Source organism: Phaenicophaeus curvirostris, chromosome 5, assembly GCF_032191515.1.
Source record: "Phaenicophaeus curvirostris isolate KB17595 chromosome 5, BPBGC_Pcur_1.0, whole genome shotgun sequence".
Taxonomy (NCBI): Eukaryota; Metazoa; Chordata; class Aves; order Cuculiformes; family Cuculidae; genus Phaenicophaeus; species Phaenicophaeus curvirostris.
Genome location: NC_091396.1, coordinates 30,714,143 through 30,739,604, shown reverse-complemented (window position 1 = coordinate 30,739,604; position 25,462 = coordinate 30,714,143). Strand labels below are relative to the sequence as shown.

The 25,462-nt window shown below is 42.4% G+C and overlaps 2 protein-coding genes across 7 annotated transcripts in view; both read left to right on the top strand.

Annotated features, from left to right (window-relative positions):
• Positions 1–25,462, top strand: part of PSEN1 (presenilin 1) — a 175,169-nt gene that overhangs the window by 47,904 nt on the left and 101,803 nt on the right. The gene's annotated exons all lie outside the window — the stretch shown is intronic.
• PAPLN (papilin, proteoglycan like sulfated glycoprotein) overlaps positions 1–25,462 on the top strand; it is a 65,150-nt gene that overhangs the window by 13,024 nt on the left and 26,664 nt on the right. For 4 of the 6 annotated variants that reach the window (XR_011337533.1, XM_069858214.1, XM_069858212.1 and 1 more), the window contains 10 exons: positions 6,751–6,813; positions 16,413–16,528; positions 17,880–17,940; positions 18,264–18,366; positions 19,303–19,433; positions 19,775–19,898; positions 20,681–20,761; positions 21,908–22,080; positions 22,637–22,760; positions 23,415–23,541. Coding sequence is in view for 5 of the 6 variants with exons in the window: in XM_069858214.1 (XP_069714315.1) it covers positions 6,757–6,813; positions 16,413–16,528; positions 17,880–17,940; positions 18,264–18,366; positions 19,303–19,433; positions 19,775–19,898; positions 20,681–20,761; positions 21,908–22,080; positions 22,637–22,760; positions 23,415–23,541 (1,097 nt within the window). In the remaining variant the exon portion in view is untranslated. Of the gene's footprint in view, positions 1–6,750; positions 6,814–12,391; positions 12,397–14,429; positions 14,522–16,412; positions 16,529–17,879; positions 17,941–18,263; positions 18,367–19,302; positions 19,434–19,774; positions 19,899–20,680; positions 20,762–21,907; positions 22,081–22,636; positions 22,761–23,414; positions 23,542–25,462 lie in introns of those variants that run through there. The other 2 variants (XM_069858217.1, XM_069858215.1) reach the window with 2 other exon arrangements.

Here is a 25,462-nt window from a genome sequence, read left to right as displayed (position 1 = left end):
AATGACAGATGAAAGATGTTAGGTCTGGTATTCTTAGAGACTGCAGGCCTAATTTCCCTAGCACACATTCTGCCTCTAAAGTTTGTTAGTCAAAAGTTCTGGGTTGTTTGGGTTTTTTGTTTGTTTGTTTTCATTTTTTTTGTGAGTTCTCAACATCTTTCCCTTGCCAAGTACTGTAAGTAAGCCTACTGACTTCTCTGGGGGAATTCCACTGAAGGTGTGTCTGCATCTCAGTTGGTAAGGGTGATTCCTTGGAGAAGAGATGTTGCCATACAAGTGTGATGTGCTTGGCATGTTTACAGATACAGCTACTTAAAACTGAGTTAGCTTTAAAAAAAAAAAGATTATCTTAGTCTCCAGAAACAATGTAGAGGCAACAGCAATCAAACCCCACATGAAGTTCAGGCTAAATGGTCTCATGTTCTCCTGTCTATGTTGTTAGTCCTCAAGCAAATTTATTTAAAAGAGTTTTTATATGTTATTTTATAGGTGTTCCCTAAGTATACTACAAGCATACTGTTGAGTGTAGTGCTACTCAATGAACAGAGATGTAGATCTTGCTAAAAGAGGCAGAAAAAAATTCACATTGTTTTAAAGCCTCCTTTTGAGATAACCCTAATTTTTTTTTAACCCTTTGTTGCAGAAGATTGCCATATTTATATTTAGGATTGAAAAAGTTAAATAAAATTGGAAGTAATTTTCCAGCATTGAAATTCTTTATTTTCTTAAGGAATTCTCCAAAATTTGAATAGGAAGGGATTAGTCTCTGCTGGCTAACAGATTTTTAAACAGCAGCAGAGCTCATTGTTGGGTACTGTTTCAGATCAGGCTAAATAACTCATTTAAATGAAGCCTGAACTGTGATAGGACAGTAATAAATGTAAAAGGTAGTTAGCCATTCCTTTTCAGTTATGTTTGTGTTTGGGATATTATATCCTTGTCATGTATTTTCCATAGGCAGTGTGTGTGGCTTCTCGTTGCAATGTTAGCTGTCTAAATTAGTCTATGTGCACCTGTCATTATCCCTATATGCTCCCAGATTTAATTAACCGCTAAGCACAGTAAGACTACCAAAATAGAAAGCAGAATCCTATCTTTACTGCTTATAATACATCTCTAGCTGCAAACCTAACAGTAGAAAGCTAGTTGCAGAAAATTGAATCTCAGCTGATTTTAATAAACAGACAGAAAATTGTCCTCATGATATACTGTATTATCTCTTTTAAAGGACTGGCGTAGTGACCACATTTACTTGGAAGATAGTGCTTCACTGACTTAAACCTTAGATACTTCGTTGTGGATTTTGGACAGTGGGAAAGAAGCAGCTCTACCTCCTCCCTAACCCCCGATAGGGTGTGACATGAGGCCTTACTAGAGCTTTTGTGTGTTTCACAGTCTGATCTTGCTCTTCACCTGATGATTTTTCAGCTACAGTTTTGAGTGATTTTGGTATTCAGATTAAAACTGTATGACAGAGGTTTCTGTAGCTTCCCCAGGTGTTGGCAGTAACTTGGCATTGCTGCGTAATTCCTTTGTAAAAACACAGTCAGTCTGAGTCGCCCACATTAAGCGAAGGCCCAGTGCAGATTTATGTGCCTGTTAAGGATCAGACTGAAGGCTGAGAAGAAAGCATATCGATAGAGCAGTCTTGAAGATGCTTGTGTGTTACTGTTACTTAGTTCTCCAGCCAGCTGCCACTTTACTTTTTTGTGTGTGTGTTTAATAAGATGAATTTTAAAGTTATTCTAGGTGATATTTTCTCTTTCATAATACACATAATATGGCTGAAAGTGTATCTAAGCAAGGTTACTTTCTTGATGAGAATTCTTCAACTTGTAGCATGTATTTAGAGTGAATTAATACATCTGGATACCAATGATACCAATGATACCAATGCAAAAGATATCTCCCATAAGCTTTTACTCAGACAATTTGTCTTGTTTTTCTTTATTCTCCCTCTTTTCCTACTAAGCCCTTTCAACCAGTCTCATATTTAAACACGTTTATAAACATTTATCTTTTGGTATGTATATAAAAAGTTCTTTATGACTGTGGTTCATTGCATGGTCCAGGCAAAGTAAATTCAGCATCTTCTCACTTCAACAGTCATATGCACATTAGTTGGCTTATCAACCCTAGCACAAAGGACATCAAGCCCAGGGTTTTCTTTGGAAAAATTTTGAACAAAAAGTGGTTTACTACAACTGGGGAAGAAAACAGGCGTATTGCAAATGTGATATCCTCTGCCTAAAGGGATGATTGGTTTCTTGGTTCATCTGATGTAGTGCTCATGATCTCCCAAATCAGCTCCCAGCCTAAGTGAAAGGAAGGTTCTTCCTACCCTTGATCCCGGCTCCATGAAGCCGCTTTCTCTCCTCATCTTCATCTCATCTTTTGCTGTATGTATATATTTTCCCTTTTTAACTCTTACTTCTCAGTAGATGAGCAGTTTTGACAGCAAAGCAAAAATCATCATGTCTTTAGAAAACATAATGAATCTAAAAGTTAAAAGACTTCAATCTGAGTCAATGGCTAAAAATATTTATGCCAGTGGATAATTGGGCAATATATCATCATCCTTTCAGACTTCTCACCTCCTTCAGCCAAACTACTAAAAATATAACAACTGAGTGAGATATGATGTGTTAAAGGAGGTGGAATTGGAAGAAAAGGAAGGAAATTCTGAAAAGGTGCAAGTAGCAGAATCACAGTGGCAACTTCTGCTTTAGTGCTAGATGTGATAAACTTTACAATAAACAATTTCTATCTATATTGCAACAGGCAAATATTTATTGCTAGAGTGGCTCGCCTGAGGCTCACAAGCCGTACAAAGGCAGCTTCTGAGTCAGGGCTAGTGCAAATGGGAATAGTTGATCCACACTGGGTAAATCAAATCTCCAGCTGCGAGACAAAATGAGCTGTAAGGACCTGCTGAAGCTAGTATTGCTGGGTGGCTTTGCCATTTACCTGCATCTTCTTCCTATGAACCATTCCCAGGACAGTGCCGGACCCATCTACCTGGTATGTGTCTTTTGACAAAGAATTATTTAGAAACATAATTCACGGGCAAAAGAAGACTGATCTGTCTTATGCGCCAAACAGAGGAGAACCATGTAGCACTGGCTTTCCAAATACTTTCATAAAGAATAGAGAAAAACCCAGACTGATAAATCTCTGGACAATGGGACTCATTAAGCCTGCTTTATTCTGACTTTGTCATCTGTTTCTCTAGTGTCTAAACAGCTTAAGCTCTTCTTTATGCAAGGTTGTTACTCATAACATCTCTTCTGAGTTTGGATTCCCTGCTGTTGAAAAGAAAACATCCTCATCTAAATAGGTTAAAAATCCAATATGTCTCTTCATCCCAGCCCAGTATCTTTTCCCTCAAACAAAAGTTAGCTTTATGCTTTTGAAACCCTGAATTAGCCATCTGATTCAAAGTTATTTTTACATACATATACAGGCAATATAGGTTTTGTTTCCCTAGGGACATAGATGTTGAGAAGTTTTTTGGAAAAGAGGCTAAGTGTAAGCAGTCTTGAACCTTATTTGTGCATTGGAAGGAAGGATTTACGTGCATAAACTGATATAGGAGTCATTAAATCGGTCTTTGATTCTGAAGCATACTCCTGATTTTAAGGAAGATTTGGCTGATCTTGCTAAGTCTGCCTGGCCCTGGGTAAGAGTTTGTAACTCCATAAAATATTTTTACAGCAGTTCACAGCTGCCTCCGCTGTAGAGAAATGTCCAAGACTGTCCATCTGTCTTTTCCAGACCTTCTATTTGTTAAGGCAACAGCTTCTCTCCTGAGTGGGTTCAGTGTTAAGCCTTGAAATAAGAGTGTTTATCCCTATTTCCAGTTCTACTGGAGTTCTTGTGTTCTGTCTAGAGTTATGAAAATCCAGCCATCTCCTTTGTGGCATTCTGACCCTCCTGTCCACAGTGACAGGGAGAAGTAGGTGCTGTGGGGAAAGTTCTTCTGAAAGAAAGGGCATCAGAACATCCTTTTGGAAGTTTCTGAAATTTCCACAAGATATTGATCCATGCTGTTTTGGAATAGAAGTAAGGGTCCTGAGCTGCTAAAGTCAGATTCAATTTTGAACTCCTCCAGCATTCAAAGGTGCTTGGGTCAGCATCTCTTAGAGAAAACAGCTTCAGAGTTCAGGTCTGGACTAACTATTTTGGACCAAGCTACGAACAGCTAAAACCAGTCACCACTTCAACACTTTTATTCATCTAACCTTAGCAGTTAAGGCCAGATATGCCTGGGTAGACAATTTGAATGTCTTCTCATGTAATGGATTGGAGGTTTCAGTCAAGCACACCTTTAGTTTTGGCTGAAAACTCTGCTTGTTCCCTACTTATTGTGAACTGATTCTCGTAATCCCTCTTGCTGAGATAACTTCATTTTTATCACTATGGCAGGAATTCCTGCATGTAAGCTTTCCAGCAGCTGTTCCATGTCTTGAGCATAAAGTCACCATTTCCTTTCAGGCCCTGCTGCTGGTTTTGTATGGAAGGGGACAGAGATGCTGTTTTAGCACACGGTGAGAAAAGGGAGCTGGGGAGGGTTGAAAAGGATTGAGGGTGGGCAGGAAGCACAGAGAGTAGCAGCTGCTGTTATTACAAGTGAAAGCACTGCAAAACATTTCATTCCTTCCCCTGCATATCCAGGCTTCGGTGAGAAGACTGGCAAGCAAGCAGAATAAAGATACGCTGCTGTATTCCTAGTCCTAAAGGGAGTAAAAGAGCAATTAAATCTGGAAGCAGAACTGGCCCTTTTTTTCCCAAGGTTTCAGGCAGATTCCCCAATCCCATGTGTGTTGTTCCTGATTGAAAGTCAGGGAAAAGAGATCAGTGCTGAATACTACATCTGAGGAAGCTTTTACAATAACAAGTTTATTGAAGCTCGGAAATCAGTCACAAGATTTGTTTTGCAGTGAGGGATTCAATAGGATACAGGTTCTGTTCTTCCTTCTCACCATCCTTCCTGGAATCTGCTGGTTAGTTAATAGGCCTTGGGGGTCTAAACTTTTTGATGTGAAATTTGAGCCAGATGTTAGATATATGACAGCAATTCCCATGGAAGTGCAATGTCACAAAAATACAAGCAAGCACCAAAGCTGTTAACTCTTGCTTCTTTGATGGAGGGGATTGTCCTGAACACTGGCTGCTGTCTCTAGTTATCGCTTGCAGAATCTTTTTGTACCATATTGGTAAAAATCTCCAAAATACGAACCACTTGGAGAACTGTGAGAACTGCTATCCCTGCTGAGTTGTTTCTTAGCGTCATTCAAGGAATGTGCTGTTCTTACAGCACCCTTTGCTAGTGGTTTGAGGACTTTGTAAATTGCTTGCCGCAAAATCTTGCAAAAATCTTTGCTGTTTGTGTGCATGTGAACTTGTAGCAAAAGGCTGGCTGTCCTTCCACTATGAAAGTGATTTGGCAGTTGTATAGGATTGTGACACATGTCTACAATGACTGCTGAGATAAACATTTCTTCCTTGATGCTTTCATGTGAAAGGAAGATTTCTCTATCTTTCCTTTTCCTTTTCTTTTCCCAGATAAGAAAGAAGCTTAGACTAGAGAAAACAATGCTAGGAATATGTCAACTACCTGAAAGGAGGTTGTAGAGAGGAGGGTGCTGGCTGCTTCTCCCAAGTGACAGGGGACAGGAGAAGAGGAAATAGCCTCAAGCTCTGCCAGGGAAGGTTTAGGCTGAACATTAGGAAAAATTTTTTCACAGAAAGGGTTATTGGGCACTGGAACAGGCTGCCCAGGGAGGTGGTTGGTTCACCTTCCCTGGAGGTGTTTAAGGTGCGGGTGGACGAGGTGCTAAGGGGCATGGTTTAGTGTTTGATAGGAATGGTTGGACTCAATGATCCGGTGGGTCTCTTCCAACCTGGTTATTCTATGATTCTATGTAGTCCATCTTCTCTTTCTGGGCTCAATCAACTGGTCATGAGGTGACGAGAAAATGGTCATGAGGAACAGGCAGTTTTAAGTGGCTGAATTGTCCATGCTCACAGCTGTAAATGTTGGGGAGTGGTGATTGGTGTGGGTTCGGTTGCTCTAACTCGAAAGGGGAAGGATAAAGTAGCAACAGGCAATGTACCAATGAAGTATTGTGGTCCCAAATGTGTATAATGCCCCAATTTTTAGGCACTGTTAAATCCCGGTGCCATACTAGTTTGTGTGGCCTAATCTCCTTTCTAGCTCTGCAGAAGTGATATAACTACTGATGGTTGAGTCTAGATACAGCTGTCCATGATGAACTGTACGCCTTTAAACAAGCAAGATCACACAAAGACACATACGAAGTTCACCAAGCCACACAGGATGAATATAGCATACAGAAATGTTAACTGTGTAATTTCTTACTTTGAGTTAGTTGAAGTCAGTGCAATCTTCAGGTGTTTTATCGTGTGTCTATGTAAAAGAGTAGGAGGGCAGACATGAAACAGCATGTAACTTCTCCTGTGCCCAGGGATGATATTCTCATAAAACCAGAGGAAAGTTCAAGGAAATATTTGCAGTCAGCAGTTACGTTTTGGCTTTCTCTGCAGGGTAATTTCAATCTTTGCAGTTGCCTTCATCTTTGCAAGAAGTCCAGTGATGAAACTGTTTTTCTTCTCTCACCTTGATTTTAGTTTCACCTCCATTTGTACTGTATGGTATCTTAGCTTTTTCTGCCGTACAAGCAGCAAAGAAGCAAGCAATTCTGATCAATAATCTTTCTGTTCCCACAGGCAGAGATGGAGAACTTGTTCCTACTGCTCTTGCTAGCAATTGTGCCACCTTCTACATTTTCAGTAAGTAAAAGCTCTTCTGAACGCTGTTACAAGAAATGAAAGATACTTCTCTCAAGGACTGTCAACTTCTGTAACTCAAGTAAAGTATTCCTGAAAGAGCTAATGGGTTCAAGTCATCAGGTCTACTGTGGTACATTATGAAAAGTCCAAGATGGCAATTAAATAACAAAATTCTGGTAGTGCCTTTGGATTTAAGGGGTGTTATCTGCCAAGCAGTGATTGCTGTCTCCTGCTTCAAAGCTACAGAGTTATCATTTGAAGCAGAAAGAATGAATCTTTAGTTAGGTGTTTATTCTTTTTTCTTATTGTAGTGGTCTAAGCCATATGGTTTTGCTTTACTGGGGGAGGTAAACTTCATGTTAAGCCAATTTGATATTGTGTTAGAAAAAGAACGCAGCTACTAGGAACTGAGATTCCTCTTCTTTTCTGAGAGAGAAGTAAGATCTTTCTGAAGTAGATGCACCATGAGAACAGTTCCTCTGAGTTTAACTTCAATATATTAATGAGTTGGACACCTGATGTAAAAGGTGACTTGCTGAGTACAGTGGAAGTATTAGCAAAGGAAGAAGTGATATTTTTGTTAGGTGTACAGGAACAGAGAGAGGGGAAAAAAAAGAGGTAGTTATCACCTGGAGTAAGTGCTTTGTGGGAGTAGTGAGGAATTATAAACAAGCCATTAAAATCAATGAGTTCATAACTTGTAATCTCTAGTATGATTATGAACTTATGTTCCCAGATTCAGCATTTGCAAATGCTTTCTAGGCCTGCTTTGAAGATCAAGGATGAGAGCCCAGAAATCAAGCAGTTTCTTAGTTGTCATAGATTTCCTGTCTAACAGATGCAAATAACTCTTAAATGAGATCTTGCCATCTCACATCTAATAGATGATAGTGCTGTATGATAAAAGAACCAGAAATTGAATATACTATGTTCACTTCATCTGTTCACTTGCCTATCTCCCGTCTGGTGACGTTTTGGAAGCGAAATGACTGAAATACCCTGCAACTCTGAAGACTGATAGTTCTCTGTGGCATTACATTCTGTCCCCTGCATGCAATCAGTAGATCCTCTTGTAGACATGCTGAATGAAGGGAGAAGTTTTTACTTGACTACCACTTAAATTCAGCTTCCCTAATACACTGGATCTGTCTACAGCATGAGGAAGCAGGAAGATGCAGCAGCACTGTGGCAATTCTCCATTTTTTTCTGTGTGGGAAGGGAGAAATGCTGTTGGTTTCATATGGGCCATTTTTTATCAGATGCTGATACAAATAGGCTGGACCATAGCAAGAGGCGGTTAGCTTGGGAGAGCTGGAGCTGGCAGGACTAATCACAGCAATGGCAACTCAAGTCTGTGCTAGACCAGGCTGTGCAACAGGTGAGCAGTGAAACTGTCTAAACTCCCACAGAGGGGACCAGTCTGGAAAAGCAGTGCCTGTATGCCTCTGTTTCACTGCTGCAGAAGAGGAGGGTTGCCCTGCTGCTATAAATGTACATTTTGTTCTTATGTGATGGGAGAAAGGAAGGGAAGAGATGATGAAACTAAAAACTGAGACAGGGAATACTGCGTGGTGGGAAAATAAGTTCAAGAATCACTTGCTGTTTTATACCATTCTGCGCTCCTTTAGGGCTTCACCTAGGATGGCAGGCTTATGGAAAAATAATTTTAATCCATGTCACATGGCATTGAAAAGGTCCCTTCCCTGTTCTGTCCCTTGTAATTCCCAGTGCCAGAGGTATAAGAGATCATCAGATGGCCTGATGGTTTTCCCCACACTGAAGGAGAAACACTTCGTTTAATGTGTAGTGGTAGCATATCTCTAAGAAACTGAGGCTCTGTCACTTTAACTGTGTTTAATATTAAATCCAGAGCAGCCTTGCAGCTGAGACAGCAGCAGTTGTTTTGATTTTGGCATCAAATTATCTAACAGTATAGCAGCACATGGTAGAAAGGTGGGCCAGCTCCAGCTATACAGTGAGTAGTGTACATGCCAGGAAGAAGAAGGTGGTTGTGATAGGACCAAAAACAGCAAAAAAGGCACAGACTAACATGTGTGAGTTTTATTCCAGAATGAACTGCTTGCCTCTTAGATCAAGCATGTCCACCAATACAAACAATGGTTACTTCTTGGAGACATTTTTTTCCCAGAAGCAGGAAAGCATGAAATTGCAAACACACAAGCTGACAGTGCTAGTCGGAGTACAGCTATAAATGAGTGAACTGCAAGCATACACAAGGATGGGAAAGATGGTTCGGCAGCGGTCCATGTCTACTTGTGATTGCAGGGTGCAGACTGATGCCTGTTGTTTTCATATCTTCTCCGACTTCTGGAATGGAGTAGCTGAACTTGGTTTTACTTTATTGATTCTTAGGCTAGGGAAAGCAGCAAGCAAAATAAGAGCAGAAATGTTGACAGTTCTGAGATCTTAAGAGCAGCTGAGGCTATTGCCTACATATTCTCTCTGCTCACAGTCTGAGAGTGGCTGTTTCATCTACCAGACATAGTAGGCAGCATTAAGGAGCAAGAGAAGATCTCCTGCTTCTCAAATCCATTGGCTGCTGAGAGTCTCCTGCCCGTGTTCCACCCTTGATGGGACACACTAGACTTTTCTTCCTTTCTTTTCTGCTACAATATGGAGAGGTACTTACCATTCAGCACCTATGATGTCTGTCCCCTTTGACAAGGCTTTGAAGAAGCTGGAAAAGGAGATAATTCATTACTGGTAGCTCATTTATTGTTTGCACTGTGATGGTACTAGAAAGTATAGCTGGATGATTAGGTGGAGTTGTGTTTAGGAGATATACAAACAGAAAAAAAAATAAAATTATCTTTCCATCTTATCCACAGATGTCTTTCCACCTTACACCCTAGCTGTTAATGCAGAACTGACACAGAAGAGTCTACTGCAATTTCAGGCCACGCTGTCATTGCTTCTAGGAAGTTTGTGAACAGTGGCAATAAGTGGAAATGCCAGGCCAAGTGTTTTTGTTGTGATTCCTCTTGTGTTTTCAGAGAAGGACAAAATGATGTAAAAATGCCTGATCCCTGTCCATTAATGCTACTGCTGATAGAATGGTGCTTCTGGTATTTCAGAGAATAACTCTTCTATTATTGTTGTGTGCATCCATTTGGCATGTTTGTGTGTGTGTATTATTTGCTATGGGGTTGCTTTATATTAAGTAAACACAAAATTAATCAGATTTCTCCTTGCCTCAAGTTCTATTTTACAAGTGTGATTTCATGTTGGCATCCGGAATTCCGTCTTTCCAGACTGGAATGTCTTATCTGCCTGTACCATGGGACTATTTCTAGGAAAATGTACTCATCAGGAGAAGAGTTTTATTTAATCTTTTGTGATCTACAGGTATTAGATCATAATTAGATCATGTCTCATTCTTATATTTACTTCTAGATTGTACTGCAGGTGTACTTAAAGTAAAGGCTAGTCTGAGGCTTGGCTGAAAATCATATTCAAATACATCTTATCTGGACAGTATTGCTTTCTGTGTGTCTCCATTTCTAGCTTAAAATGCTGTTTTAAATTTCTTCTAAGGAAATGAACATTGTTATTGTTTAAACACTGTTAATCTATTGACTAAGCTTGTAAACCCCTTAACCAGATCTGGCAGAAAGGGCAAAGGTTAAGGTCATACAGAAACAGTGAAAGGGAGAAAGAGATTTTATTAATATTCCTGTTGAGGGAAAGGTAGGAAAAATGCACAGGAATAATGTACTGGGTGTAACCAGTTCATTTTGCCCTACTTCCTATCTCCAGCTATTTCACAAACATGTCTAGAAAAACAATGAAAAGATTGGTAAATGAGTACCATTTTCCCCAATACACTTCCAGTGTCTAGTCATTTGTTGGTTTTGAGTTCTTTGAGCTGGAGATGTCTCTGTTTCTCTTCCTTGAATTTGGTCAGCATTTCCTTGAATCTACATAGACGTCTAACATCACAGCATTTCTGTCATAACACCAAGATCCTGCTCTTGAGCGATAAAGATCTGATTAGTTCTTTGTGGTCTGTCTCTGGTTCTCTGTCATCCTTTATTACCCTGAATTACCCGTATCAGCTCTCTTTGGTACTTCTGAAGTTTTGGTACAACTTATAAATGTATTGAGCCATTCAGATTCCCTATGGAATTCTGCTGCAAATGTCAGTTCTTGAAGTGGATGGAGATTTCACCCCTACCTTTGTTTTTGTCTTTGGGCCACCTGCTCGTTATTCATGCCAGGACTTTCCTTCTGGCTTCTTAGGTTCTTTTAGAGCTTTAGGTGAAGTATTTCTTTGAAAGCTTTTTGGAAATCTGAAAGTATCTGACAGGTTACCCTTCTTGACCTTGTTGTTTATGAATCTCTCAAAGAACTGCAATAGTCTTAGAAGGATTTGCCTTTAAAAAAGCCTTGTCAACTTTTCCCAAAATATACTGTATTTATGCTGGTGCCTGCTAATTCTGATCCTTGTTATAATTTCTATTAATTTATCAGTAGCCATCAGTTTTACACTGCGTGGGTGTACAGTTCCTTGGGTTCCGTTGGGATCCTTTTGTAAACTGGTTTCAGGTTTTCCACTTTCTAATAATCAGATACCAAAGACGTTTTAGCTGAAAGGGTTGTCTGCTAGTATGTAACAGTTTATCCATTCCAACCTTGAGCTGCTGTTAGGCCCCTTGGATGAACAACTTCTGGTGACTTCGTACTGTGTGTTTTGTCTACTTTTCCAAATAAGTTCGGCATTGTGAAGTTTTCACTCAATCTCCCTCTTTGTGGGGTTATCTGAATGTCACCAGTTTCTTCCACATGGATTCCAAGAATTAATTAGGCTTCTTTACATTGGCTGTGTATTTTTAGAGAACTATTTCTATACCCTAGTCAGATCCAGACCACCCAGAGTTTCTGGAAGGCTTTCCATTTCTGAAAAGCATCTATTATCCACTGTGTCTGCTAGCCAGCAAGCCAGTGCAGTCTCATGGGGCAGCATGTACCTTATCCTGCAGTGCATCAGGCATGCACCTCATCCTGCCCAGCTGACAGGAATGCAGGGTATTTGGAAGGAGACAGATGTATAATGGGACAGCCCTTAGAGAGGTAGAAGAGGAAGGAGTGTTGGGGAGGTGAATATGGGGGACATGGAAAAAAGTTAGGAACAATGAAAGAATGGGTTAAATGATGCAGGGAGAACCTGAACTGTTTTGAGGAGATTAAGGTGTAGAGGACCTGATGGATGATGATGGAGGAATGGTGGATAAGAAACTGGTTAGATGGTCGTATTCAAAGAGTAACGGTCAATGGCTCAAAGCCCAGGTGGAGATCCTTGACAAGTGGTGTCCCTTAGGGGTCCGTACTGGGACCGGTGCTGTTTAATATCTTCATAAATGATATTTACAAAGAGATTGAGAGCATCCTCAGCAAGTCTGCAGATGACATCACGCTGAGTGGTGCAGTTGCCACACCAGAAGGATGAGATCTCATCCAGAGGGACCTGGACAGGCTGGAGAAGTGGGCCTGTGAGAGCCTCATGAGGTTCAACAGGGCCAAGTGCAAGGTCCTGCACCTGAGTTGGGGCAGTCCTCGTTTTCAGTACACGATGGGAGATGACGTGATTGAGAGCTGCCCTGCAGAGAAGGACCTGGGGGTGCCGGTCGATGAGAAGCTCAAGATGAGCCAGCTATGTGTGCTCGCTGCCCAGAAGGCCAACCGTATCCTGGGCTGCATCAAAAGAAGCGTGGCCAGCAGGTCAAGGGAGGTGATTCTGCCCCTTTATTCCTCTCTTGTGAGACCCCACCTGGAGTACTGTGTCCAGTTCTGGAATCCTCAACATAAGAAGAATATGGACTAGACATTAGGAAGAATTTCTTCACCGTGAGAGTGGTGAGACACTGGAACCGATTGCCAGTTGTGGCTGCCCCATCCCTGGAGGTGTTCAAGGCCAGGTTGAATGGTGCCTTGGGTAACCTGATCTAGTGGGATGTCCCTGCCCATGGCAGGGGAGTTGGAACTAGATGATCTTTAAGGTGCTTCCAACCTTGACTATTCCATGATTCTATGATTCTATGATTTTAGTGGATTTGTTAGAGGGGATATACTAACAAGCCATGGCTTGGGTATTAGAGGATGATGAAAGGAAATATACACAGTGAGTGTAAACCAGAAATTAATGAAGACTTGGATTATTTTCTCCTCTTTTGGAGGCAATTTGTTTCAATAAGATACTCTCTTCTTCTGTACCATTTTGTATTTTGCTTCCTGCTGTCACTGGCTTGTTCACTTTCATTCTTGTTTTTCTAGTTTTGCTCAAATGCGATTCTTTAGTCCTTATTCATAGTCCTTATTCATAGTCCTTATTCATAAAAATGGTACTTGGTATTCTTTACCTTCAAAGCTCTTTGCAAGCCTGCTGGTCTACGCCAAGATCAATGGTTAAGACTGAATTAGGAAAAATGCTTTGCTGATGTTGCTCTGTTTAGTTCACTTATTTTTCGTTGCATGTTTGTCTAACAGCACAACTGGTCACAGATGGATTTATCTGGAAAATGCCTCTACTGAAATAGTAACATATGTCTACATTATAAATGTGAGATATACTGAATGTTTTCAGCTCCTTTGTTTGTCCATGTTTGTCAATGGGGCTACAGTGCAGAGGTGCATCAAAATAAACATTGACCTTATTTCAGAAACTAGAAACCCCAGAAAGCAGACATTTATTAAATAAAAGGATGTAGTTATTTCAGAAATACTAAGAAAGGTTAAAGAGAGAGTGAGTCTGATTTTGACAGTGCTTTTAAGGTACAGAAATGCTGCATGAAATAACAGTAACATGACGTTATCATTGACAGCAACATTTGTTTTCATTAGGTAACAATTGTACAGGGCCTTGTAGTCAGCTTTCAATGTCAAGGATTTCCCACCATGTTCTCAGTGTTGGCACTGGGATTTGTATCAGATCTGAATGGAGTCTAGTAATATGTGATGCAGCTCAAGATGTCACAGTAACAACTTTTCAATGTCCAAAAAGATGCTTCAGTTGCAGCTCAATGGACCAAAGCTAGTGTGTGTAAAATGTTTCTCTAACACTTTACAGCTTTGGGCTGATTTTTTTCTGGCAGATGCTTCTTTTGGGATGTGCATAAATACAGAGATACTGAGAAAATGATTGTTCCTGCACTCTGCAGATGCAGAAGCCTTGCAACAGAGTCCCTGCAGATTTTACTCTCTATAGAAGGAATAAAGACTGCTACTTCTGTAGGAGGGATATTGGAATATTTATCAGGTTGGGGTGTGTGTCAGGGATAGGCTTTCTATACTAATTGCCTTCCAGTAATCTGACTTTCAAATGCTCTTCCTTTGGATTTTTATCTACATGTTTTCTTCTCCCTCATGCTGACTGAAAGATCTCTTGTTGCCAGGGTGAGCTAATACTCCTCCTAAATCAGTGAGTTGATATAGAGGAATAAGACGGGTGGTAGCATGTTTCATTCTTTTGATACTAAGGGAGGAGGGATTACAGCAGGAGGAATTATGTGTCTGAAAGGAAAACCTGGGAAAGTAAGATGCCTTGCTGAAAGCTAAGACTCTGTTGATGGGATTACTTCCAGAAAGCCAAATAAGAATGCAGAAGGCAGACACTGAGCTCAATATCTGGAATGGAAGAATGTGAGAAGGGTTTGGCAAGGGGTCAGGGAGATGTTGACTTGGCAGAGAGAAGGTATGTGGAAGGGGCTGTAACCTGGGTAATGCCGTTGAGTGAACAGGGTGAAGGCAAACAGTGATTCTGAACCAGAAAACTTGTCCTGAAGGATTTTTTCTGCAGAGGTATTAGAAAGAACTGTGCAAAACTTGTGTGATGGAAATCGAATAGCATGGGTAAGGAAGAAAGTGTTTCAGATTAGAGCAATATAGGCAATAGACAGGAAGAATTTGGGATGACTCTGCCACTAGATAGTTGTGCGCAACTTGGTATTAAGTGCATAAATATGATCAGCTAGTGTCCCTGACTGTTGCTTTGCCAGAATTATTCCTTAAAAGAGGTTGAAAGAGAGAAAGAAGACCATAACTCAGGGACATACGGTTAGGCAGGCAGTATGTGTAGAAAATCACAAAAACTGTTTAGATTACAAGAATTAACCCACGCATATTGCCTGAGTTGGGTTCAATGGGTAATTTATAGGCTATTTTAGCAGTGACCTGGATGTTTTATGTAAAAACAGTTATCAGTTAATTGAAGTGAAAATTATACTCTGAAAGCGAAGAGCTTGTGCCTTCTCTGTAGACCTTGGAAAGTGAGCTGGGTGGGTGGAAAGTGCTTCCTGAGCACTGCTATGGTGAAATTCTCCATTTCTGGACTGTTCTGCCACTGCAGCAGAAACCCCTTACAATGGCACTTTCTGGCTGGGTAATCGTTAGGGTATAGCTAACATGAGGATGCAGGAGTGACAACAGGGAGGAATGGAAAAGGAGCACAAGCTGGGAAACTTAGAGGGTGTGTATGTAGGCTGCTGTGTTAAAGTCAGAAGGGGCTATGCGAAACTAGAACATAAACTGGGACTCATACCTAAGGATTATATAGATTCGATGGGATAGTACGTGTGTGTTGAAGGGAGTTAGACTACATCTCAAAAATCTTCTACCATTTGTTTCTCTTCCTGCCCACCCTTCACTGCCTCAAATGTCTAAGTATTGAAATGCTATAAATTACCTTCTCGGTTGTATAATATACACATAAAGTGCCCTACAGGTGCAGCTGCACAGCAAACCCTGTTTTTATAGTGTTACTTCCTGTGTAACCCTGCATTTGCCATCTTTTCCTAAGCTGAATTAATCCTGTTGCATCTTGCAATTATTCTTTTTTTCTCAGGATATTGCTATTCTTCCTACTAAACTCCCATGTCCTGCTTTATGCAGATCCCATCAACTGCAGTAGGCCCTTTTTTCCTGAAAATGTTACTTCATGTGCTTCTTAGACAATGTATTGTGTTTGGTTCCATTGCTCTTGTAGCCTCTTGTCTATATTAATTTGCTTATTTCTCTTAATGTCAGTATCCATTCAGACTTTATAAACACAAAATTAATGAAGGCTGTAGATAATGGTGGCCCAGACCTTGACCTTATCACTGGACACAGTGGGAGTTGCAGTAAAAGTGTATTCCAGGGGTTTCCTTACTTTATTTCTCTTAAGTATCTTGTTTGGAGCCAAGGAATTGGCATGAAGTGGCTCAGTTGATCTGGTGTGGAGTGACAGCACTCATAGTCCCCGAATTAACAATTTGCCTTTGCTACCTTGCTGAGGGGGAGATGTTATCCTCTTTCAGATGGTTATTCAAAAGTGCTGAGATTTTGTAAATAGGCAAACAGTAACAGTTCAAGGGAGAGTATAAATCTGGATGTGCTTTATGGCTTCAGGAAGCTAATACTCATAGATATTAGAGGCTTGATGTTTCTGATGTGCTATTCTCTGCCACTTTTCTTACTAGGAATACAGCCCAGCGAGACAGTATCTTTTGCAAGAGAACACATAGGACCTCTGCTTCATTTTAGTTGTTTTGTTCCTGTGTTACCATATACATTTGATGTATGTCTGTGGGATTTTTTACGTATAGGGCCAACGGATGAAAAGGCAGATTGATGTCTGGGGGAGCTGGGGTGAATGGAGCAAGTGCAGTCGGAGCTGTGGTGGTGGGGTCAGCTTTCGTCAACGCCGCTGCTATTCCCAAAGGTGAGGACTAACCACCTTTTTCTTTCTTTAAATATGTTCTTCTGTTACTGAGCCTGTGCACTTATGTCCTAATATACATCCAGAACAAAACAAGAAGGCATTTGATTCCAGGGGAATAAGTCACTTGAATCTGCTTTGAGATGATTCTCAGCTTCAGTCTCATCACTGCTGTTTTGAATTGTGCTCTCTTCAACACATCCTTGCTTTGGCTCCTTTGCTAGAGTGCAGTGGTTCTCTGTGGATCTGAGACTGTGCAACCAGGTGATTGCTACAGCAGCAGCTGTTCGATCAGGTCCAGCATGGCAGGCATCAAGGAAAGACAGAATTGTCCAGAGCAGCAGAATTCTCTCCTGAGAGCCAGTGACTGTGCCGAGATTTTCTCAGTCTTATGTTTCCTAGGAAGGTAAATTGCCCCAGAAGAAACAGAAGAGTTAAGTAGGTTCAAACAACAGTAACACTGTCATCTCACTGGCAGCTGGGTTAAATGCAGTGAGGAGGACAACTGGGCTGCACCTGTTGGGAATGATAGACCTTAGAGATCCTGTTGTGGATAAAAACAAAGAAAAGGGGGAAAAAAAGCCTGACTCTCAATAATATCCTGGGAAAAAACCTCCAAACCAGCCTCTTTATTTTTAAAGAAATTGGAGGAGGGAAGGGGGGTTAATAGAAGAATTCAGAGTTAGGGAGCACTGCTTCTCCCCACCTAGAATAAAAACAGGTCTCTTTTCAAGGCTGCCCAGGTACACACCTGTGTAGTATGGTGCCCACCTGACAGTATCCCTGGGGGCCTGTCTCTCCGTTTTAGGAATGCTGAGATATTAGACACTGATTGACTTTTCCTCCATAACCGTTACTCTCCATTATTCTCAGCTACAGTCATTTGACTGGAATGAGGGTTTTGGTCACTTTCCATAGGCATGTTTAGCTTTTTGTACTGATGGGCCTGGTGTGCACATGAGCATCATAGATGATGTGTGTACCTCTTCTAAATTGGCCACTACCCTCCTGTTGCTCATAACGTGTTTCTGGTTCTGGTGTGGATACATCAACTGTTTGCTGGTGGACAAAGGATTAAAAGCTGTGTTTCATTGAAACATGACCCTGAGGAGCTATGCTGCAATCATTCATGGTGTGTGTCTCATTCATGCCAGAATGCAAACCGTAGCAGAGAATGGCTCTAGAAGCTGCCAGCTTGCTTTACTGGAAAAGAAGTGCTTTTTAGTTATTTTGCTGTTTCAGGAAACTGTGTGAGGGTGGTATACTCAATATGTAGGTGATTTGTAGTCTGCCAAGAGATTATTTTTGTGTGTGTATTCTTCAGAGAGCTTTGTGTTTCTTGTCTGCCTTTCAGGACAGAAGGTACTTCCAATTGTGTTGGGCCAGCTCAAAGCTATCGATCATGCAACATTCAGGTAGTGCTCTGTTTGTGGTGTGTTCTTGTGGTGTGTTCTTGTGGTGTGTTCTTGTGGTGTGTTTGTGATGTTCGCTTGCCTGTTGCTCCTTTTCCCCAAGCAAACAACATTCCTGTTCAGAAGTAGTATGTCATTATTTCTTTCTCTTTCTCTGACATCGCTGGTGAATGTGGTTCATCAAGAGTATCCCTTCAAAAGCACATTGAATCTATGCCCCTGATTTTGTATGGGAGCACTAATAAATAAAACCCAATTTTTTGTGGTACACTTAGTTTTCCTCATTTTTATAATGGCCCAATATAAACATTTTCTCCTGCAAACAGAGCTGTCCAGAAGGCTCCCAGGATTTCCGGGCAGAGCAATGTGCTGAGTTCGATGGGACAGAATTCCAAGGAAAGAAATACAAGTGGCTTCCATATTATGGAGGTAATGATAATCATTTAGGGTTACACTTCATCCCTAGCTACCATCAGTACATTTTGAAGTGATTGTAATGTTTTTGACCGTGGTATCCTTGTAGGGTACTTCCTTAACTGGAGCTGGGGGCAGGGCATGGCATGTGACAGATCTTTTTGCCAGCAGCAAAGCATTGCTCTCACAAAAGATCTGGGTGCATGGGCCAAGAGACAGCTCTCATTGCAGCAGTACATAGCTGTCTCTTGAAACAGCCATTCTTTCAGAAACATTGCCCAAGAAAGCTGGAACTGGTTGCAGCTAGGTCCTAAAGTATTAGAGAAGCAAAAGCTCTGCTGTATTTTTCAATATTGGCAAAAGAATATTAGCAGGATGCAGGAGAAATAAATACATGTAATTAATGAATGCTCAAAAAATTATGACATATTTGTCAATTGGCCCATGCTTTCTTGAGGAACTAGCCCAGAATGCAGGTGTAGGAACCAGAAGTCCTTGCTCCTAGCTTTGATATGTTATCATTCACAGGGGTTTAACAAATTACGAGACATTTCAATGTGAACTTAAAGTTTAGTTTGTTGGCTGTTAAGATGACATCTCCCTTGTGTTATGTACCAGCAATTGTTCTCATTCTAGAAACCCTTGTACTCTAAGGGAGCAGAAGGACAGTCCTACTAAGGAATAATCAAATGTCTACCTGGCCCAATGTATCCCCACTCCACCACTGGGCAGCCAAGATGCCTGAGAAAATGGTTGCATACAGTCAGGTTTACCAGGGTTGGGGTGTTTTTTTGGCCAAGAACAGTTTGTGACCCAGAAACTTTTTCAATGTCTGGCACTTAATATCAGTCCACTCCTCTCTTTCTGCTCCTGTGATCTAAAACCAGGCTCCTGATGCATTATCAAACTATTGGCCTTACTATATAACATCTGTTTTTTCTCTCCTACCAGCACCTAATAAGTGTGAGTTAAACTGTATTCCCAAGGGAGAAAAATTCTACTATAGGCACAAGGAAGCAGTGGTAGATGGAACTACCTGTGAACCTGGCAAACGGGACATCTGTGTAGAGGGAGTTTGTCAGGTTAGTCATCTTGTTGCTTCCTTCATTTACCATTGGGTTAGTCAGTCTTTCTGTTGCTTCACTTTGTTCTACTTGACCTGTAATAATAGCACCAGAAAATGAGAATCACTGAGTTTCCAAGGTGCCAAGGAGCATGTGGACAGCCTCTATCTATCTGTCTCTGAATGTAAAATAGCGGATGCTAACGCTGTCCTCTGACAACTCCTTCCCTACCCTATCCTGACTTCCCATATCCCCTAGATTCAGCCTTTCTCACTAGGTCAGTCTAACATTTTGCAATTTTTTCCTTCTTTCTTCTGTTATTACGGTTTGCTCATGTCCATGCCACTGTTCTCTGACAGGCCATTGGCTGCGATAACATGCTGGAATCTACCAAGAAGGAGGACAAGTGCCTGCAGTGTGGAGGAGATGGCAGAACCTGCTATGGTGTGAAGGGCACATTTGATGCACCCAGCCTTCCTAAAGGTACAGATCATCTAGGTAGTTTAGGCAGGTGAGAAGGGGAGAGTTAAACCTAAACTCAAGCTCCCACAAGGGCTGGTGGAGACACCTGCTCGAGTGATCATTGTAGACAGGCTTAGATGTTCACTTGAAATGTCTGTATGGTATGTGGCTCTTTGGCTGCTTTAGCATCAGAAAATGTATTAATGGTCTTATCCTGGGAATCATTTCCTTAGTCAGATCATTCCTTACAGGTGGGTGTCCTTGCCATGCTGTTGCTGTTTTTCCCTGCTCAGTCTCTCCAGCAGGTGCTCTAAATGTACCTTACGAATATAATTATATACCTCCTTCATAAGATTGTCCCCCTATCCAGTGTCTTGATAGCCCCACCAGGACTGGTGCAAGACTATAGAAATGGGACTGCGTCTTCTGCCTTTGGACAGTATAGTCATTTCTAGATAACAACTGCACTTATAGTCAAATCTCTCTGTGTTGAGCTCCAATATGATATTTGCTCGAATTCCAAGGATTTAAAAATCTAAAAAATAGACATTGTGCTTCCCTCCCCCATGCTTACTTTTCTGAGGTGTAGTTGGAACTTTTTACACATGGACTGACCTGTAGATAGTTTTGGGTGAAGCTATTCAGAATTCAGGTAAAGTGACAGCTGAAATGCTTCAAGCCACCATCAAAAAACTCATCCAGTTTTTCAGGCATAAATACAACCAGGAACATCTTCGGTACGGAAGTATGTCTCTGTGGCATCCACAGACAGATACTGAATCATCCCCTTCCTTTTTTTTCAGGGTACAATCAAATCTTCATTATCCCTGTGGGAGCCACAAGCATCCAAATTAAGGAGATGATGCCCAGCAGGAATTTTCTGGGTAAGTCTGATGTCAGAATCTGTGACCCAGTCCATTTGGATTCCAGCCATTGTGTTAAAATTTGGTTTTGAGGTAGACTAGGCTTTAGGATGTTTACCTTGAGGGCTTGATATGGCAGAGGGAAAAACTCTCTGAAAATTGGGATCCGAATATTGAGTATTCTTGAAGTTTTAGTGATACTCAACTCTAGCCTTCAGGTTTACCTCCTTTTCTCTCTTGTGGTGACCTTGCTATTGGATGGGGAATAAAAAGACGCAAACCGTGTTCAGACTTCCTGCCTGGAGCTTACATGAAGTCGATACAACAAAATTTTCTGAGTTCTGCTGTTTACTGAATGTAAACTCCAACTCCTCCTGTCAGGCACAAGTTTGGGATGGCCTTCTTTTGAGTATAGATATCTTTGGGGTATTTGTCTGTACAACCTCAAGCACTGGTTATGCTGCAGAGGGCAGGAGGGGGAAATGTCATCACCCAGCTTTCTGGTCAGGGCGGAGCAAACTCCAGTGGAGAAAGAAAATATTCTTCTGCTTGCTGAATCTTCCATTGCCCAATGCTTTGGACAAATCAGTCTGATGGTTTTCTTTTGTAGAAAAGAGAATGCAGCACCAAAGCACTTTGTCTTCTGAATAGAATGTCTGATGAACCAGGTAGTGGTGTAGAGGCAGTGGAGTGTGAATCCTACATCTTAATGGCAAGCGGAACATAGGCTCTGTGTTAGTCACTAGTGGGGAATGCAGAGACGGGGCTGGAATATACTGGAGAAGTTTGGTTATGCAGCAAAAAAATCCTCAGTCTGCAGCAAAGCTGGAAAGAACCACTGTCTGAATGCAGAGCAGCTTCTGGCAAAAGAGTATTACAGGGAGACAGCACTGTTGGGGGATGATGGTCTCATTTTTTTGCTGCATCAGTGATGCAATGATGAGTGGAAAGAGGAACATACCTGTTGAGTTCTTATGGTCCTCTTTCAATGTGTGAATTAATGCTGTGTTGGCAGATGCTGCCGTGTTATATCGTCACCACACTTAAAGGGTTACAATACCAATGTAAAGGAGCTGGAGTTCAAATGGTAGAGCTAAAGCATCTGGAGCCAGGTTATAAGTGTGTTAATTTACTGTCTTTTCTTCTCTGGTGTGTGGGTTTGTCCAGCTGTCAAGAACGTACGAGGGGAATACTATCTGAATGGACACTGGACAATTGACTTCAGTCGAGTGCTGAACGTAGCTAGCACAGTTATGCAGTATGACCGTGGTTCGGAGGGTGATCTGGCCTCAGAGCTCCTCCATGCCCGGGGCCCCACCACAGAACCCCTCATCATTGAGGTAAGTGGCTGTGCCAGCTGCTCTTGCTCTCTCACTTTGTGTAGCAGCTCTCACTTTGTGCAGCAGAATGCATTGGTGGGGACCATGTGGGAAGGACATGAGAAGTGATGGGGCCTCCAAGGGGCTGCCCAGAAAGGAGCAGGGCAAGGCTTGATGTTAGCTTCCTGCCTATTTTCTTGGGCTCTGACTTTAAGGGAAAGTTAAACCAGCACGAAAAGATGTGGGGGCAAGGACAGGCTTGTTATGGAGTGGTGCTACGAATGTAGGGGCAAGGATGCTGCTTGTTATAGAGTGCTGCAGGCCAAGCACGGGTACTTACTGTTACAGGAGCAGTTGGATCTTCTGTCCCTGTGAGGAATAAATGCACCCTTCTCTGTAAAATAATGCTTTCTAGTGTGGCACAGAAGGTGAGGAGAAAATGCAGCATAGAGAATAAGTGCTCTTTGAACAGAAGGGAAGAAAGTCATCTTGATCCTTTAGACATGGTGGGGAAATACTGTGAAGGGGAAAAGTGCTGCTGCTGTTATTTCCCTGACTTCATCACATGCTTTCACAGCTCATTAGCCAGGAGCCAAACCCAGGGGTACAGTATGAGTACTACCTGCCTGTGCAAGGACAGACCTCAGATTACAGCTGGAGCTACAGTTCCTGGAGTGAGTGTAGCGTGGAGTGTGGAGGAGGTAAGGGGACAGGACCTGGTCTCTGGGCTCGTTTGGGGTTTATATCCATACCCTGAAGACAGTGTGACTACGTGGTGCCCTCTGCAGCTTCTTCCTAGCAGTCTCCTGCTGGAAGACATCACAGGTGTATGCAGAAGGCAGCTAAGGTTTTGTCAAGACAGGATCACACGTGGAGTTACAAGAGGGCTGTGTCCTGTAACTTGTCTTATTTTCCGTGTCCTAATCCTCAGACTTGTTAATAGGATATGTTGAGGTTCTTCATAGGTAGCATTTGTTTTATGTTGTTCTGCTTCTGTTCTTTGTGTCCTTCTCAGGCCTTTTCAACCATTTCAAGCTGACCTGGCCTACATAACTGAATTGTATCATTCCCTCTACCACAACCTGGAAGATTCTCTCTCTGCAGGGGTACTATGTTGTCTCCTGGGGTGTAACATCATATTTGGTTTACAAATTCTTCCACAAGCAAAGTTATGGTTTTTCAGCTGAAAACAAAAACCAGAACAAAAGCTCCCATTCAAACAAACAAAAAATAACAACCTCTAGCTGAAAGCATGTCAAGTTTCTATCAGCATCTTCTAGGCTTCTGTGCTAATAGTTATTTCAGTAGCCTAGTCCTGGGTGCCTTGTACTGACCAAGATACTCTCCTACTTTAGGTTTCCAGTCCCGCTTGGTATTTTGTACCATAGACAATGAAATTTATCCGGATTATATGTGCAGGAATAAACCACAGCCAGACAATAACCGGACATGTGGCCATCAGACTTGTCCGCAGACAAAACGGTAAGATTTCCTTTCCTCTTCTAGACTCCAATTTCTTCCTTAGGTGCTTTTGGAAAAAAGACAGACATTCTCACTACTCCTTTCTGCCATTATGGTTCTCTTCAAGGAAATATTTCTTGTGTGCACAAGGCTTGATATGTCCTATGCTCATTTTATAGACCAATTAAATTTACTTTCCAGCACATGATTGTGGAAGATAGTCTTCTAGCCTGTGTAGAAGATAGGGAACAGATTCTTTGAGTTTTGTTATTTTTAACCGGAGAGAGCAAAAATAGAGGAGTAGGTCAGAGCTGGTGTCATTTTATGTCATTTCTGCATTCCCAGTGTCACAGAATCACAGAATCACAGAATAACCAGGTTGGAAGAGACCCACCGGATCACCGAGTCCAACCGTTCCTACCAAACACTAAACCATATCCCTCAGCACCTCGTCCACCCGTGCCTTAAACACCTCCAGGGAAGGTGACTCAACCACCTCCCTGGGCAGCCTGTTCCAGTGCCCAATGACCCTTTCTGTAAAGAATTTTTTCCTAACGTCTAGCCTAAACCTCCCCTGTCGGAGCTTGAGGCCATTCCCTCTTGTCCTGTCCCCTGTCACTTGGGAGAAGAGGCAAGCACCCTCCCCTTTACAACCTCCTTTCAGGTATTTGTAGAGAGCAATGAGGTCTCCCCTCAGCCTCCTCTTCTCCAGGCTAAACAACCCCAGCTCTCTCAGCCGCTCCTCATAAGGCCTGTTCTCCAGCCCTTTCACCAGCTTTGTTGCTCTTCTCTGGACTCACTCCAGAGCCTCAACATCGTTCTTGTGGTGAGGGGCCCAGAACTGAACACAGTATTCGAGGAGCGGTCTCACCAGTGCCGAGTACAGAGGGAGAATAACCTCCCTGGACCTGCTGGTCACGCCGTTTCTGATACAAGCCAAGATGCCATTGGCCTTCTTGGCCACCTGGGCACACTGCTGGCTCATATTCAGTCGGCTGTCAACCAACACCCCCAGGTCCCTCTCCTCCAGGCAGCTTTCTAGACAGACTTCTCCCAGTCTGTAGCACTGCATAGGGTTGTTGTGCCCCAAGTGCAGGACCCGGCATTTGGCCTTGTTAAACCTCATGCCATTGGACTCTGCCCAGCGGTCCAGCCTGTTCAGATCCCTTTGCAGAGCCTCCCGACCCTCCAGCAGATCGACACTTCCACCCAGCTTAGTGTCGTCCGCAAACTTGCTCAGGGTGCACTCGATGCCTTCATCCAGATCATTGATGAAGACATTGAACAGGGCTGGACCCAGCACTGAGCCCTGGGGAACCCCACTTGTCACTGGCCTCCAGCTGGATTTCACACCATTTACCACCACTCTCTGGGCCCGGCCATCCAACCAGTTTTCCACCCAGGAGAGTGTGCGCCTGTCCAGCCCAGAGGCTGACAGTTTCTCAAGCAGAACGCTGTGAGAAACTGTGTCAAAGGCTTTGCTGAAGTCCAGGAAGACCACATCCACAGCCTTTCCCTCATCCAGTAGCCGGGTCACTTTGTCATAGAAGGCGATCAGGTTAGTCTGGCAAGACCTGCCTTTTGTGAACCCATGTTGACTGGGCCTGATCACCCGGTTCTCTTGCATGTGCTTCATGATAGCACTCAAGATCACCTGTTCCATGACTTTCCCTGGCACTGAGGTCAGACTGACAGCCCTGTAGTTTCCTGGGTCCTCCCTGTGGCCCTTTTTGTAGATGGGCACAACATCAGCCAGCCTCCAGTCCAGTGGGACTTCCCCAGTCTTCCAGGACTGTTGGAAGATGATGGAAAGGGGTTTTGCCAGCACATCCGCCAGCTCCTTCAATACCCTAGGGTGAATCCCGTCCGGCCCCATAGACTTGTGGCTGTCCGGTCGGGCTAGCAAGTCTCTGACCACCTCCTCTTGGATCATGGGAGCCTC